This window comes from Aquarana catesbeiana, linkage group LG08, assembly GCF_042186555.1.
Source record: "Aquarana catesbeiana isolate 2022-GZ linkage group LG08, ASM4218655v1, whole genome shotgun sequence".
NCBI lineage: Eukaryota > Metazoa > Chordata > Amphibia > Anura > Ranidae > Aquarana > Aquarana catesbeiana.
In genome coordinates, this window is record NC_133331.1 from 210,401,527 (window position 1) to 210,417,708 (window position 16,182).

At 41.7% G+C, this 16,182-nt stretch overlaps 1 protein-coding gene across 2 annotated transcripts in view; it reads right to left on the reverse strand.

The window, feature by feature from the left end:
• LOC141106257 (rap1 GTPase-GDP dissociation stimulator 1-A-like) overlaps positions 1–12,270 on the reverse strand; it is a 355,344-nt gene extending 343,074 nt beyond the window's left edge. For both annotated transcript variants that reach the window (XM_073596883.1, XM_073596880.1), the window contains exon 1: positions 12,101–12,270. In XM_073596883.1, coding sequence (XP_073452984.1) covers positions 12,101–12,104 — 4 coding nt within the window. In that variant the 5' untranslated portion in view covers positions 12,105–12,270. The remainder of the gene's footprint in view (positions 1–12,100) is intronic.
• Positions 12,271–16,182: the final 3,912 nt, after the last annotated feature.

Genomic DNA, 16,182 nt, shown 5'->3' on the forward strand with positions numbered 1-16,182 from the left:
GAACAGTGGTAGAAAAATTGGGCCTTTGGTGGTGGTGCTGGTGCCACAACACTGTAAGTCCTCACAGTTACTCTTGGTGGGCACTGGAACGGGTCCTGCTGTGAAATATTATATCAAGAATTGTAATTACATGCACCTGTTGAACAGGGGTAGAAAAATTGGGCCTTTGGTGGTGATGGTGTTGCCACAACACTGTAAGCCCTCACAGTTACTCTTGGTGGGCGCAGGAATGGGCCCTGCTGTGAAATATTAGATCAAGAATTGTAATTACATGTCCCTGTTGAACAGGGGCAGAAAAATTGGGCCTTAGACACTGGTGCCACAACACTGCAACCCCTCACAGATGCTATAGTTGGAGCACAGGAATGAGCCCTGCTGCAAAGTATTGCATCAAAGATTGTAATTATACGCCCCTGTTAAACAGGGGCTGAAATGTTGGGCCTTGGGCACTGGTGCTGGTGCCACAACACTGCAACCCCTCACAGATACTCTAGTTGGAGCGCAGGAATGAGCCCTGCTGCAAAGTATTGCATCAAAAATTGTAATTTCACGCCCCTGTTAAACAGGGGCAGAAAAATTGCCACAACACTTCAACCCCTCACAGATGCTATAGTTGGAGCGCAGGAATGAGCCCTGCTGCAAAGTATTGCATCAAAAATTGTAATTATACGCCCCTGTTAAACAGGGGCTGAAAAATTGGGCCTTGGGCACTGGTGCCACAACACTGCAACCCCTCACAGATACTATAGTTGGAGTGCAGGAATGAGCCCTGCTGCAAAGTATTGCATCAAAAATTGTAATTACACGCCCCTGTTAAACAGGGGCAGAAAGATTGGACCTTGGCCACTGGTGGTGGTGCCCAGAATGAAAAATGTTCTTACAAGCTATCAGCATGAAAATTGAGGAGGAAGAGGATTGTCACTCAGCATAACAGGATAGTCACTCAGCATCAGCATAGGCAGTCTTGAAGGGATCTCACATTAAAAAAAAAGCAATCAGTTACATCAGCATCAGGTGCTTGGTAGCTGGTGATCCAAGACTGATTCATTTTTATGAAGGTCAGCCGATCGACTGATTCGGAGGACAGGCGCACCCTGTGATCGGTTACAAAGCCTCCAGCAGCACTAAATGTGCATTCCGAAAGAACGCTGGATGCAAGACAGGACAGTAGCTCAATTTCATACTGTGCAAGCTCTGACCAGTGATCCATCCTCAAAACCCAGTAACCCAGAGAATTTTCAGTGGGAAAGGTGTCCAAGTCTGATCTTGCCCCTAGGTAATCCTGCACCATGTGAATCAGACGCTGGCGATGGTTGCTGGAACCGATCAGACCTTGGGGCTGCGGACTAAAAAAATAGTCTGAATGCATCAGTCAGATGGCCACCTTCTCCACCGCTCCTTCTGTGACTGACCGAAGCCTCAGCAACACGTTGTCCAGGAGGACCAGGAAATTGTAACCTCCCAGGCTCTGGAAATGCATTGCACAAACTTTTCTGCAAGGCCTCCCAAAGATGTTTCATCCTCTGCTCCCTCTGCGATGGCAAGATAAGGTCCGCAACCTTACCCTTGTAACGTGGATCAAGGAGGGTTGCCAGCCAGTAATCATCCCTCCCCTTGACACCACGAATACGAGGATCCTTCAGCAGGCTTTACAGGATGCTGAGGCATTCGGTCTAGAGTCCTCTGGGTCACTAAGGATGACATGATCCGCAGCCACATCCTCCCAGCCACGTACAAGTCTATGGGTTTTTTTGGACTGTAAATAATCCCTTGAAGACTGCTGCTGATGCTGAGTGCCAGGCTCCACCTCCATGCTGACACAATCCTCCTCCTCCTCCTCGTCCTCTTTCTCTGTGATCGGCGGGCACGCAGAAACACTGTCTGGATAAAGGGGGCCTTGAGAGGTAAGGAAGTCCTCCTCTTTCTCCCTCTGTTCTGCTTCACGTGCCCTGTCCATTATTCCACGCAGCGTGTGCTCCAACAGGTGGACAAGAGGGACAGTGTCACAGATGCATGCACTGTCACTGCTCACCATCCTCGTGGCTTCTTGGGCAGGTTAAATTCCTTTTGGAGGTCAGCCAGCTGAGCACTGGCATTATATGACCTGCAGAAATGCACACAGACTTTCCTAGCCTGCCTCAGGACATCTTGTAAGCCCGGGTACCTGCCCAAGAACCGCTGCACCACCAAGTTAAGGATGTGAGCCAAACAGGGCACATGGGTCAGTTGTCCCTGTCGGAGGGCGGAGAGGAGCTTGGTGCCATTGTCGCAAACCACCACACCTGCCTTAGGCTGGCGTGGCATCAACCACCTCTGAACCTGCCACTGCAGAGCTGACAGAATCTCTGCCCCAGTCTGGCTCCTGTCCCCCAAGTACACCAGCTCAAGCACCGCATGGCATCTTTTTGCCTGTGTGCTTGCGTAGCCCCTTGAAAGCCTACGGAGCACCGCTGGTTCCGAGGACAAATCAGCACAGGAAGAGGCCATGGAGGAAGAAGAAGAGGAGGGTGTGGAGGAGAGTGGTGTGGCAGAATCACCACTAGTAGAATTTTGAAGGCGTGGTGGCGGAACAACCTCCAACACTACTGCACCCTGTCCTGCATCCTTCTCAGCTGCCAGAAGAGTCACCCAGTGCACGGTGAAAGATAGGTAACGTCCCTGTCCATGCCTGCTGGACCATGAGTCAGTGGTAATATGCACCTTTACCGCTGACCACCCTGTCCAGAGAGGCCAAGACATTGCTTTCCACATGCCGGTAGAGAGCTGGAATCGACTTCTGTGAGAAAAAGTGGCATTTGGGAACCTGCCACTGAGGAACCGCACAGTCGACAAACTCGACATATGTCTGGTCAAACATGTGGTGCCCAAGCGGGTGATGTTTTGGCCACGCGAGGTAAGCCTGAGACATATGTTGCAAATAGCAGCGGTGGGATCTGATGCACTCAAAAAAGGCCCACACCAAAGAACTTTTGGAATAACACACAGAGACAGCAGCGCCCTGCACATGCGGAGCTCTGCGGTGTGATGCAGTCGGTGTGCTGCCCTTAAGCTGGCTCCTTCTCTCTCCTATCCGACACCCACGTGGAGTCAGTGACCTCATCATCCCCTCCCTCCTCATCACTGGAGCAAAGCTGGCAGTATGCTGCAGCTGGGGGAACATGACTGCCAGATTGCTTTCCTTCTTGGGCACCCCCTCTCTCTGGGCTCACGTTACTGCCTTCCTCTAGCTGGGTACCTTCAAAATGCTGGGCATCCTCCTGGAGCATGTACCCAACACTGTGGTCAAACAGTTCAGGGGACTCCTCAGAAGGACATGGTGGGGCTAGGGAAGGAGTGACTGATGCCATTGAGCTGAGGGAAGAGGCCGCATTGGCAGCTGCTTTGCCAGACAAAGTACCCTGAGCCTGGGTGAGAGAGGATGAGGAGGATGAGGACGGCTTGGTCATCCACTCTACCAAGTCTTCCGCATGTTGCGGCTCAACACGGCCATCTGCCGAAAAAAGGACAAGCGTGTCCCACGGCCACATGCTGATGAGGATACACCGTCTCCACGACCAGCACTGTTGCCTCTAGACACAGACCCTGCTTGCCCTCTTTTATTGGCTTGTGACTGTCTCCCTCTCCTTGTTGGCCTTACAGACATACTAATGGCCTGCAGTGAGATGTAGCTGCACAAAGCTGGGATGTATATATATATACTGATACGGCAGCTAGCAGAATCAACTGCCTGCCTGTAGTATTATTAGTATGAGAACACCAGCAATTGTCTTCAGGTAGCTTTAGGTGCACACTGTGCAGAGGACACAGTACACTAACTGTTAATACTGCAGCTGCCTGCCTGCGGTATTAATAGGATCAGAACAACAGCAATTGTCTTCAGGTAGCTTTAGGTGCACACTGTGCAGAGGACGCAGTACACTAACTGTAAATACTGCAGCTGCCTGCCTGTGGTACTAATAGGATCAGAAGAACACCAGCAATTGTCTTCAGATAGCTTTAGGTGCACACTGTGCAGAGGACGCAGTACACTAACTGTAAATACTGCAGCTGCCTGCCTGTGGTACTAATAGGATCAGAAGAACACCACCAATTTTCTTCAGGTAGCTTTAGGTGCACACTGTGCAGAGGACACAGTACACTTACTGTAAATACTATAGCTGCCTGCCTGTGGTATTAATAGGGTCAGAACAACAGCAATTGTCCACAGGTAGCTTTAGGTGCACATCGTGCAGAGGACACACTACACTAACTGTAAATACTGCAGCTACTTGCCTGTGGTACTAATAGGATCAGAACAACAGCAATTGTCTTCAGGTAGCTTTAGGTGCACACTGTGCAGAGGACGCACTACACTAACTAAATATTGCAGCTGCCTGCCTGTGGTACTAATAGGATCAGAAGAACACCACCAATTTTCTTCAGGTAGCTTTAGGTGCACACTGTGCAGAGGACACAGTACACTAACTGTAAATACTGCAGCTGCCTGCCTGTGGTATTAATAGGATCAGAACAACAGCAATTGTCTTCAAGTAGCTTTAGGTGCACACTGTGCAGAGGACGCAGTACACTAACTGTAAATACTGCAGCTGCCTGCCTGTGATACTAATAGGATCAGAAGAACACCACCAATTTTCTTCAGGTAGCTTCAGGTGCACACTGTGCAGAGGACACAGTACATTAACCGTAAATACTGCAGCTGCCTGCCTGTGGGATTGATAGGATCAGAACAACAGCAATTGTCCACAGGTAGCTTTAGGTGCACACTGTGCAGAGGAAGCACTACACTAACTGTAAATACTGCAGCTACTTGCCTGTGGTATTAATAGGATCGAAACAACAGCAATTGTCTTCAGGTAGCTTTAGGTGCACACTGTGCAGAGGACGCACTACACTAACTGTAAATACTGCAGCTGCCTGCCTGTGGTACTAATAGGATCAGAAGAACACCAGCAATTTTCTTCAGGTAGCTGTAAATACTGTAAGAACACCTGCCTGCCTGTCAGTAGGAAGAGAATAACAGGAACGGATCTAGCTAAACTGAATACAGTGTATGTGTATATATATATATATATATATATATATATATATATATACACACACACAACACCTAGGATGCATATATATATATATATATATATATATATATATAATGTGTGTGTGTGTGTGTGTGTGTGTGTGTGTGTATATATATGTATGTATATATATATATATATATATATATATATATATATACACACAATACACTGTAAGTGCAGCTAACTGACTCGCCTGCTTACTCTATCTAACTTAAATCAAATGACACTGTCTCTCTGTCTATCTCTCTGCCGCCGCAACACACTACACAAGGCCACCACGCAGGCGGCCTTATATAGTGTGGGGCGTGTACTAAACCCCCTGAGCCACCCTGTCTTTGGCCAATTAGGCTCTCTGTACAGACGGCGCTGTGATTGGGCAAGCATGGGGGTCATAGTGCATGCTTGGCCAATCATCAGCCAGCAATGCACTTCAATGCCGCAGTGAATTATGGGCCGTGACGCGCCACTCGAATTTGGTGCGAACAGTTCGACGAACGGTCGAACATGTGATGTTCGAGTTGAACATGGGTTTGACTCGAACTCGAAGCTCATCCCTAGTCCCATCTATAATATTTATCTGATTATTCATTCTTTTTAATATTATAAAACTCAAATGGTGGGGAGTAAGAGAGGAGCCAGGGAAATTTGCTGGTGCTCAAGCACAAGAAAACACCCCTTTAACCTTGCCCCTGCTCCAGCACTCTTTTTACAACCAACCCCTTATCTGCATTTAAAGAAGATGGCGTTACACCATCTTTCTGCAGTTTTATTGCCTGCAAACAGTCTTCACATGGCAACCTTCAAGGATCACATACAGTATATGTTTTCCAATGTTACAAAAAAAGAAAAAAAAAGGTAATGAAATTATTACTAATTGTTAGTACAGCGGTTTAAAGCAGCCAGTGGATCATGTGATTGTTATGTGATCACATGATCACTATGTATACACAACTGTTTTGAATGAGTTTCATTCGTAACAGCTGTGCTTTTTGTAGCGGTGCTGTGATTGGCCCACAGCTATCACACGGTACCTGGGCCAATCACAGCACCCTGTACCATGCAATAGCTGTAGCCAATTGCAACATGTCAACAGAAAGCAAACTGTCATTAATGAAAACCTATTCTTGACAGTTCACTTGACAGTTAAAATGTTTGCTGTTACAGTGTTCATCACTGTGACAGCAATCTCAGTAAACCCCCCCCAGAAGAGTAGTACCACGTCAGTATGGTGACACTGAACTACTTTGATGAAAGCATGTAAAAAAGTAGAAAAAAAAAGAAAACGTTTAAAAAATTTAATAAAAAATGATTATTATTATTTAGCATACTGTCACCAGTCAGTAACCCTGATTACCACCACACTAGTCATGTGATGATGCTGTACTGCACTTGTGACAGTATGTAAAAAAAAAAAAAAAAAAAAAAAGTGAAAAAAACAAATTTCTTCATTTTCCAAAACATTCTGACAAAAAATTACAACTTCAAAAAAACTCACCATGCCTCTTACTAAATACCCTGGATTGTCTACTTTCCAAAAACAAGGTTATTTGGGGGGTATTGTACTGTCCTGGCATTTTAAGGGCCTTACGAAATGAGATAGGCCATCAGTACATCAGGATTGATCAATTTTAAAATATATATACCATAGTTTGTAGATGCTATAACTTTAATGCAAACTAATTAATATACATTTATTGTGATTTTTTTTTACCAAAGACATGTAGCAGAATACATTTTGGCCTACATTTATGAAGAATTTTGATTTTATTGGATATGATTTATAACAGAAAGTAGAAAATGGTGCTAGATCATGAACGCCTCTCAAGCTAGGGAAGCCAAACTTCCGCAGTCACTAGGGAGGAAGGTGCAGGCTGCCAAGCTGCTCATTTGAAGCAATATATGTATAAAATCAAAGAAGTGATGCAATCTTGTCCAGCCAATCTAGTGTAGATTTGAAAACGGCCTCAGCCCAGGAGTTTCTGCCAAAGCCACACCCCCTGAAATGTTTCGCTCCACCCACAGGAGCTTAAAGCAGGATTCCGGCCTGAAAAAAAAAATGTAAAAGTCAGCAGCTACAAACACTGTAGCTGCTGACTTTAAATAAGTACTTACCTGTCCTGGGTGCCCGTGATGTCGGCCGCCCGAGGCTGACCCGTCCCTCGGCTCTCGGGTCCCGGTACCGCCATCCTAGGTAAGGGAAACAGGCAGTGGAGCCTTGCGGCTTCACTGCCAGTTTCCTACTGCGCATGCACGAGCGGTGCGGCCCTCCGCTCTGTGAATGGCCTCGTGGTGTTCTGGGAACACACACAGTTCCCAGAAGACAACAGGGCTGCTCACCGAGGAGAAGAACACGCTGCGGAATAGGAAGAGGCAGATTAGAAAGACTGCCTAGCAACAAGGGTTTAGGTAAGTTTAAAAAAAAAATTTTCTCAAATGTTTTTTTTTATTATTTTTTTTAGGATTTTGGTGATTTTTTTTTTCCAGGGTGGCCCTCCACTTTAATACGGTGGATGGAGAAAAGCATGTCAGGGTTTGTGGCTTTGGCAGAGACTCATGGGCTGAGGCCATTTTCAAGTTTACACTAGGTTGGCTGGACAGGAGGGCGGAGCCTCTTTGATTTTATAGAAAGTAGAAAATATTGGGTTTTTTTTCAATTTTTTTTGTATTTTTTTCATTTATATCACAAATAATAAAAAAATCCAGTGGTGATCAAATACCACCAAAAGAAAGCTCTATTTGTGTTATAAAAATTATATTAATTTAATTTGCATACAGTGTTGCATGACCGCGCAATTGCCAGTTGAAGTAGCGCAATGCTAAATAGCAAAAAATGGCCTTGTCGTGAAGGGGTTAAAACCTTCCGGAGTTGAGGTGGTTAACCTCCTCAAAACTGCACCATAGCTGAAAGATGGCTACAGCGAGGCTCTTGTTCTGAGAGGTCGTCCATGGACATCCTCCAAGAACATGCCTCCTGCGCAAGGTGCTTAATAGCAAAAAATGCTTTGGTCATGAAAGGGGTAAAACCTTCAGGAGGTCAAGTGGTTATGAAATTAGTAAAACAATTTGGTAAAATTATAGCAAATAGATGAGTGTTAGTTACCAGGAGGGAAAAGTGGGAGAAAAGTTACCTAACAGGTATACAAACATCAGAATAAACCTGACATGGGTTCTCAAAACAGTACATTTTGGATTTGGAATTAAATATACAGCATTTACTAAATGTTATCTTAATTTCAGTGTTATATAGGGCTGGATTAGATTTTAGATCTTATAACACCATGGGGTAGGTTTACTAAAGGTAAATCCACTTTGCACTACAAGTGCACTGCAAGTGCACTTGGAAGTGCAGTTGTTGTAGATCTGAGGGGGACATGCAAGGAAAATAAAAAACAGCATTTTTGCTTGTACATGATTGGATGATGAAATCAGCAGAGCTTCACCTCATTTCAGAGCTTCCCCTCAGATCTTCAGCGATCTACAGCGACTGCACTTCCAAGTGCACCTTCAGTGCACTTGTAGTGCAAAGTGGATTTGCCTTTAGTAAATCAACCCCCGTGTTATGTAATGAGATCTGATGAACCCCAAACTGAGAGGACAGAAGTCACACTGAACACAGTGCCACTTTCATTTATCCAAACTTGAGAAGTTAGAGACAAAAACAGTCAGATTTAAATCTCACAACAGTGCTAGGCATTCATGAGAATGAATACATTTGAGAGACGAAGACATTCCCATTTATAGAACAATTGACAGCTCACGTTAGATGGAAAACAGAGAAAAGGTAGATGACAGGCAGAGGATCATAACACTTCTAGCGGTATCTTATACAGTACTTAACAAAGCCTCCTAATGCAGCCTTTTCTTAATAACTTGTCATTAAAACATGTTTATTAACAAAATGCACTCCTGTGAGTCTAGATTGCAGACTGAGATTGAACTAACAGAGCCAAACAATATATAACTTCCATAACTCTAGCTATGATGGAGTTATATTCAATAAAAGTGGTTACATTAATGTATAAGAAAAAAAACAATCATTTAGATACCAAACACATTTATATTTACTAAGGAAAAGCAGGTTAAAACACATCAAAGCTCCTAAACAAAATAAGCATAGGATTTATTACTATATTATATTTGGTCTCTATCAAGTCGTAATTTCATTTGGTGCAACGGTGCAAAAAAACTGACATTAAGGGGGTGTCTGCTAAATATCATGAAACATCTTAACACCCCTTCAGTACACTGCTTAGGCCCTTATATTTGTTGTTAATGTTAATTCTGTAAATACCTTCTTTAGGACCAGAAAGGATGGCAGCTCTCGAAACCATGAAGAATGCAAAAGAATCATTTGTGAAAGCTGGTGAGTCTGATATACCAGATTGAACATTGACAACATTTGTTGTTAATGTTAATTCTGTAAACACCTTCTTTAGGACCAGAAAGGATGGCAGCTCTTGAAACTATGAAGAATGCAAAAGAACCATTTGTGAAAGCTGGTGAGTCTAATATACCAGATTGAACTATTCTACAATCTAATTGTACTCCTCATGAAACCAAGCACCATTTGAACTTTGCTAAGTGCTTTTCACTTGTATTCCCATTTATTTTGCTGTTGATATTGTTTATTTTACAATGTCTTTTCTGTAAATATTTTTCTGAACTATTTTTTTTTTCAGTAAGAGAATATCTTAAAATTGTTAAGTTGGGTTTCTAAATCCTCTAACCTAATATTGATTAATTATTTGCTTCTTTAAAGAAAAATATTGTATTGTAAATTCTGTTACATTTCCGCTTGGGCATGGCAGCAAGTGATACAGATATATAATTTTAAAAAGTCAAAATTGCAACAGCAGGTGCTATAAACAGCACACTTCGGTTAAAACCCATAGTGGCAGCTACCATTTGCATGTATAAAAGGGTCCACAGCAGAGTTAACCTGCCTCAAGTCATGTCCACTCTGCTGGAACTTAGGTTGTTGTCTTGTGAGCTAGAAAATCTGAAGGCTTAAAGTGTAATATCATTACACACCAAGTTACTAAAAGTTGAGTAGGAGAGAAGGGACAGGGTCAGTGATATACTGTAGCTACAAGGAGTGCAGTATTATCAAGTACTACCAGGCCCATGGCCTTGAGGGAGCAAATCTGGGATCTTGGCTCAAGAATGCTTGAGGTTGATTGACTAAAGACAAATCCACTGTGCAATGCAAGTGCACTTGAAAGTGCAGTCACTGCAGATCTGAGGGGAAGATCTGAAATGAGGGGAATCTCTGCTGATTTTATCATCCAATCATGTGCAAACAAAAATGTTGTTTTGTATATTCCTTGCATGTCCCCCTCATATCTACAGTGACTGCACTTCCAAGTGCATTTCCAAGTGCACAGTGGATATGCCTTTAGTAAGTAACCCCCATGTCTCCTTATCAGATTTTCCAAATGGAACACCCTCTTTATTTGGTTTGGTTATCAGTTGGAATATACTTTTGTGTTAAGACATTTGTAAAACTGTCTAAAAATATTGTGTGAATTGTATGTGTTAACAATAAGCTAATATTGTGGCAGTGGTTACTAGTTCACATTTGGGGAGAGGATAATTTTTCTAGGCTCCTGGGCAGCCATTGCTTTTAAGGGATATGAAAATTATTCATAAAAGTATGGTAAATTGTGGTTGTAAAAAGTAAGTGGTGTTTACAGGGGATACTTTTAACTCATGTGTGGATTTGTGACTGTCATTGATGTGTGTTTGATTTTAAACCAGTATAGTGTATACATTTATTAGGGGTAATGTATAGTGTATACATTTATTAGGGCTAATGCACTTTTCAGACTATATAGGCAGCTAGAATGCAGGAAGATGTTTCATATGCTTATCAATGGCACTGGAATCTTGCTAGACAAGATAAATCAAATGTAATTAAGTCTCTAGCATAAACTTTGAAATCCTTGTCAAATCAGCTATCATCACATAAATACTTAATTAGAAAAGTGCACTTTCAGAGAAACATCAGGATTCTAAAACTAAAACTTTACAAAGGATTCACCACTATCTTATCTAATGAATCAAGGTTCATGCCAAGTAGTGATATTAGCTTTCGAGCACTGGGATGTCAGACCACCCTACTTAACCTTTTAATGCCAATCTAATTTAAAATGTTTGACCTTTTATACTTTCACTGTCCTTATCTAATGCATTTCCGATGATTTAAAGTTCTCTAATATAATTTTTCATTTTACATACAGTGAATGTAAGTATCCGGCTAAATGACAAATGTGAGTAAAAGTTTAGTAAACTCTTTGAGAAGCAAAATTTGAGGAACAGAAACGCAGAAGATCTTTCAAAACATACACAGTAGTGACAATAATATATCCAAAGTCTCTTTGATTCCAAATAATATTATCTGTAATGGTGCACATCCATTGTGCTTAATAGCATACAATTCAGCAACTAGAAAGGGTTTGATATAAATTGATTATTTGAAATATATTTTGAGTAGTCTAAGATATCATGGTTCTTTCTAGTCAAGTCAGTTGTGAATTAATAAACTTAATTCAGCCTAAGAAGCAACTGATAGATGCAAGAGGAGTCCAGCAATTGTTAATATTTCAAAACTATATGACCCATGCTGATTCATGTATAATGCAATTTCATCCTAAAGACTTGAGCAGCCTTGAATAAAATATGTCGATAAAAATCAAATAAGGTATTTAAAAAGGCCTAAGGTTTCTTGTTCTAAGAATATACAATGCATGCAGCAGTGAATTTGTTAATGGTTTCCATAAACCACAGTCATTAGAGAGAAACACGTATAAACAGGTATAACACTCCAAAGATACAGCTTAACCAGTAAAACAGATTTTGCTGTGATTTTGTTGTATCAAAGCAAAAGGTCTACAATAAGCAGTTCAAACTGGAATGGCTTCTGAGCCAGGCTGAATTCCTGAGGTATACTCCACATTCATGCCTATGGTGTGCCTCATGTGAAATAGCTTCTCATGTCAATCCATCTTCCTACAATCAATACTCACCCATCTCAGCCGTATCAAACTGGTAAATGTGAAAATAAAATAAATAAAAAAGTCTTTCAAGATGATCTGTCCCTTCCAGCTACCAGGCTGTGAGTAAAGGGATAGATTTTATATCTCTCTCGCTCCCTCTCCGTTTCTGCCTCCCTCCCCCTCACTTTCCATGACCCAGCTCCTCAAATACATTTAATGCTCCCTAATTATTTAATCCCTCACAACAGCTTACATGACTAGCTAGAAATTGTCATGAGTAGGAATGTAAACATAGAAATAATAGAGTAGCAGGGGTATGGGGTGCTTTACAAGTCGCAGCTTCTATTTTCACAATGAATTCTATTTGATCTCGACAAGCCAGATATTATTTAGCTAGACACATTTACAATAAGGGTTCTTGCTCTGCTCTCTGTGCTGCACTAAAAATAGATTTCTTTTCGAGGGGGAAAATTGCTACAGTTGAGAGATGATATACGGGAAAGGGAAAAAAAAAAACTAAAATTGCATGTTTTTGGACTTGGATTAAAAAAAAAAAAAAAAAAGAAAAAAGAAAGCAAATCTGCTTTTCAGACTCAGCTGCTAGGAAATAAGTATCTAGGGATTTTTAACCACTTCAATTCAAGGATTTGGTTTCAGAGAGAAGAAGACTGAACACTTTCTAACTGAGGGTCCACTTATACTGAGCACCCCAATGCAAGGGAATGTACCTGTGTTGCAGTGCACTGCAACATATTGCCTTTAGTTCTGGTGCACTCGTTACAAACATGGTACATATTACATTTTTGGTCTGTTGTTGTGTGTTGGTAGCCCATTCAACTGAATAGGATGTGCTCGCTTGTGCTAACATGCACGCATTAACACACCACAACCTGGACAAAATGCATGCTTGTGAAGCATTTTGCTGTGTTTTATAAAGGTAAAGGTAAACTCCACTGCTTTTAAACTATTTACTATTTACATTGTCTATCTTCTGAATGGCACCTAAGTTATTTATATTGTAACCTGGGGGACCATTAGTGGTAGATGCGTTTTCAGGCGATTTACAGTAGTCAGGAACTACATTTGAGGGCATGGAAGTCCATGTTAATTAGAAAAGGCAAAAACAAAGCAAAAGCCCAACATATAATGTTTCCCTCACAGGGGTTCTCTTCCAGCGATATGCCCAACCGAAAATACTAGCCCACCTGTCTCTCTCTCTAGCAGTACATCTGCTCTTTATGGTGGTCCTTAGACCATAGGTTCTTCAAAACCAACACCTTCCACTCTGGTCTTAGTCCTCAGGCTGTTACCTGTCTTTTGCAGACACATATGTGCTCTGGCTGCCACTTGCAGCCTCTGACTCCTGGAGACCTCCTGTCTGCCTTGGGTGGAACAGTCTCCAACTGGGACCCCTTATGTATTTCCATACCTTCATTATAAGGGATGTGCTCACCTGAGCACACCCCCTGCTGGTCCCCCACAAAAGCTGGACACAGGGTTGGAGATTCCATCCCACCCAAGACACTACGGAATCTCCAAACCACAGAGCCCCATCCAGGTATACCAAAACCTGGAGAAAGTTGTGAAAGCAGTTTTCTTCAGTCCACATCTATGCTCTGCAGTCCTGCACCGATCCAATGTGCACACCCTGTGTCCCCTAAATGACCAACTTCACATTGACAGCATCTCATACTGTCAAAATATATATATATATAAATATATATATATATATATATATATATATATATATATATATATGACAATGGAGGGCCTTTTGTGAACTACTAGATGTATGAAGTACTGCAGTGATAATGACTTCCTTAGTTCAGTTATTCTGGTTCGGCAAAAGTTGCGTGATGCTTTAAAACCCTAGTGGCTGGAACATTAATTCTGAGACTTGTCCTGCAATATTTTGTTCTTTACTAAGTCACTACTTTGGCAACTCACATGCTGACCATAACTGCCAGTTGCTGAGGTCAAGAAGTAAAATGTAAGATAGTGTATGTACATTGTAGATACAGTGGTATTGTAAAGGACTGGCATCAACTGTAGAGCTTTAAGGACACCGCCACTCGCTGTTTCGTCTTTTGAGGGCTTTGTTTGCCCATTTTTATTAAAATTAAGTTCAGCAAACAAACATTGGGTTCCCTCACAGGGGTTTCAGCATTCCTTGTCTGTCTTGTACAGACTGTTTCACGGACTACCTTGGCGCATATAGCTAGCAGCCTCTTGCTGCACTGGCTCCCCCTGTAGAGCCCTCCTGACTCATGGTACTCAGACTTCCTATCTGCCGGGGTGGAGCCCAGAACTATGGGCAGGTTACTACTATAAGCCCCGCACACCCCCTGACCAATCAGTATGCTGACTGTTCTCAAAATCAGGACCCAGGACTGGGGATTTCATCCCACCCGGATCTTCCAGATATCCCTGGGCTCCAGGTCACAAAGTGGACATTTCTAAGAAAGGAGGAAGCTGTAAAGCCAGTCTCCTCTTCATGTCACAAGCTCCCTGGAGCCCTTCAACCCGTAATGGCAGACAATTCTGCCATTACAGATCACAGTAGATGAGTGAGAGGAGGGAACACATGGTTCTCCTCATCAAACCAAAAGTTGCCCCCAGATAACCAATCAAAGAGAGATCACTGTGCCCCTCTGGGATTCACCAGCCCATCAAATCACTACTCAAATGCTCACTCCTGATCTAAATCAGGAGGGCATGACATATATACACACAATGGTGTATGTGCATACACATGTATACGCACATTCACACAATCAATGTTCATATACCGCACATGTCCATACTCGTAGCCGAAGGGACAAGGCTACTTCTGCATACTAGAATTACATGGGGCTAAAGCAAACCCATATAAGAAAAATGTATATATATGTATATATTCTTTAAAAAACACAAACTGTGTATATATATATATATATATACAAAATATAAATGCAGAACAAGATCAACAAAGAACATTAATTGATAAAATATCAAAATGGATCAAAATGTTATAAAAATAAAAATAAATTAATTAAAATCAATTAAAAGTCGATTATAAAGCAATTAAAAATATTGAATCCTCATTAAAAATTGGTGATTGCTAAAGAAAGGATGATAAAAGAAATAAGAAATAGAATTTTGCAAGGAAAAAATATACATATTAGGCCATAACCAGTAATCTAAAAATGTATATATTATCATATATTCGTAACAATGGTAACGGGAATAGATTGGGGAGGGGGAAAAGGAAGCAGAAAGGGAAAGAAGGGGGAGAGGGAGCAGGGTGTTGTATGTATGTATGTATGTATGTATATATATATATATATATATATATATATATATATATATATATATATATATATATATATATATATAATGTAATCTCCCAGATGTTAACTCTCACTCTGTGAACCCTGATGAAGGATTCTCTGAAACGCGTTGGTTCAGTGAGACTTACCAACCTTGATATATGGTCCTTTTTCCACTATATTGCTATTTGTATCCACAATTACATGTACTTTGCTCTAAATGTATCTTTTTGTACCTATTTTCTGTATTGATTTGTGATTAATAAAAGTATATATTTTACCTATACTCTACTGATTTATATGGTAGTGCCTTTAAAATCCCGCCATAGGGGAATCCTTGGTCTCTTCTATGTGTATATATATATATATATATATATATATATATATATGCACAGAGAGAACCAGAGGGAACCAAATGCTCATCAGACAAATCTTGTCTTAACCACTAGAAGACATACAGACCGGTACTGTTGTTTCTAAAGCAAGAGCATGTGCTCCACTCCACCAGAGGAATGTATTTAAGCCTCAGTATTTATTCTTATTATTACTACACAATTTTATGTATTTCGGGATCTTCATCGAGCCCTCCAGGTGTGAGACTCCCCAGGGTGAAGATCCAATCTGGTGCCTCCTCCCTTTATCAAGATCACCTCCAATTGACTCTATCCCAAAAACCCTCATACCTGATGGATCACCCTGATGGACCTCTTGGAAATGACAATGGACAGGATATCTTACTCTTGTGTTAATGATGTCACATTTATGTTCACCTATCCTTACTCTCATAGGACGAGATGTCCGGAC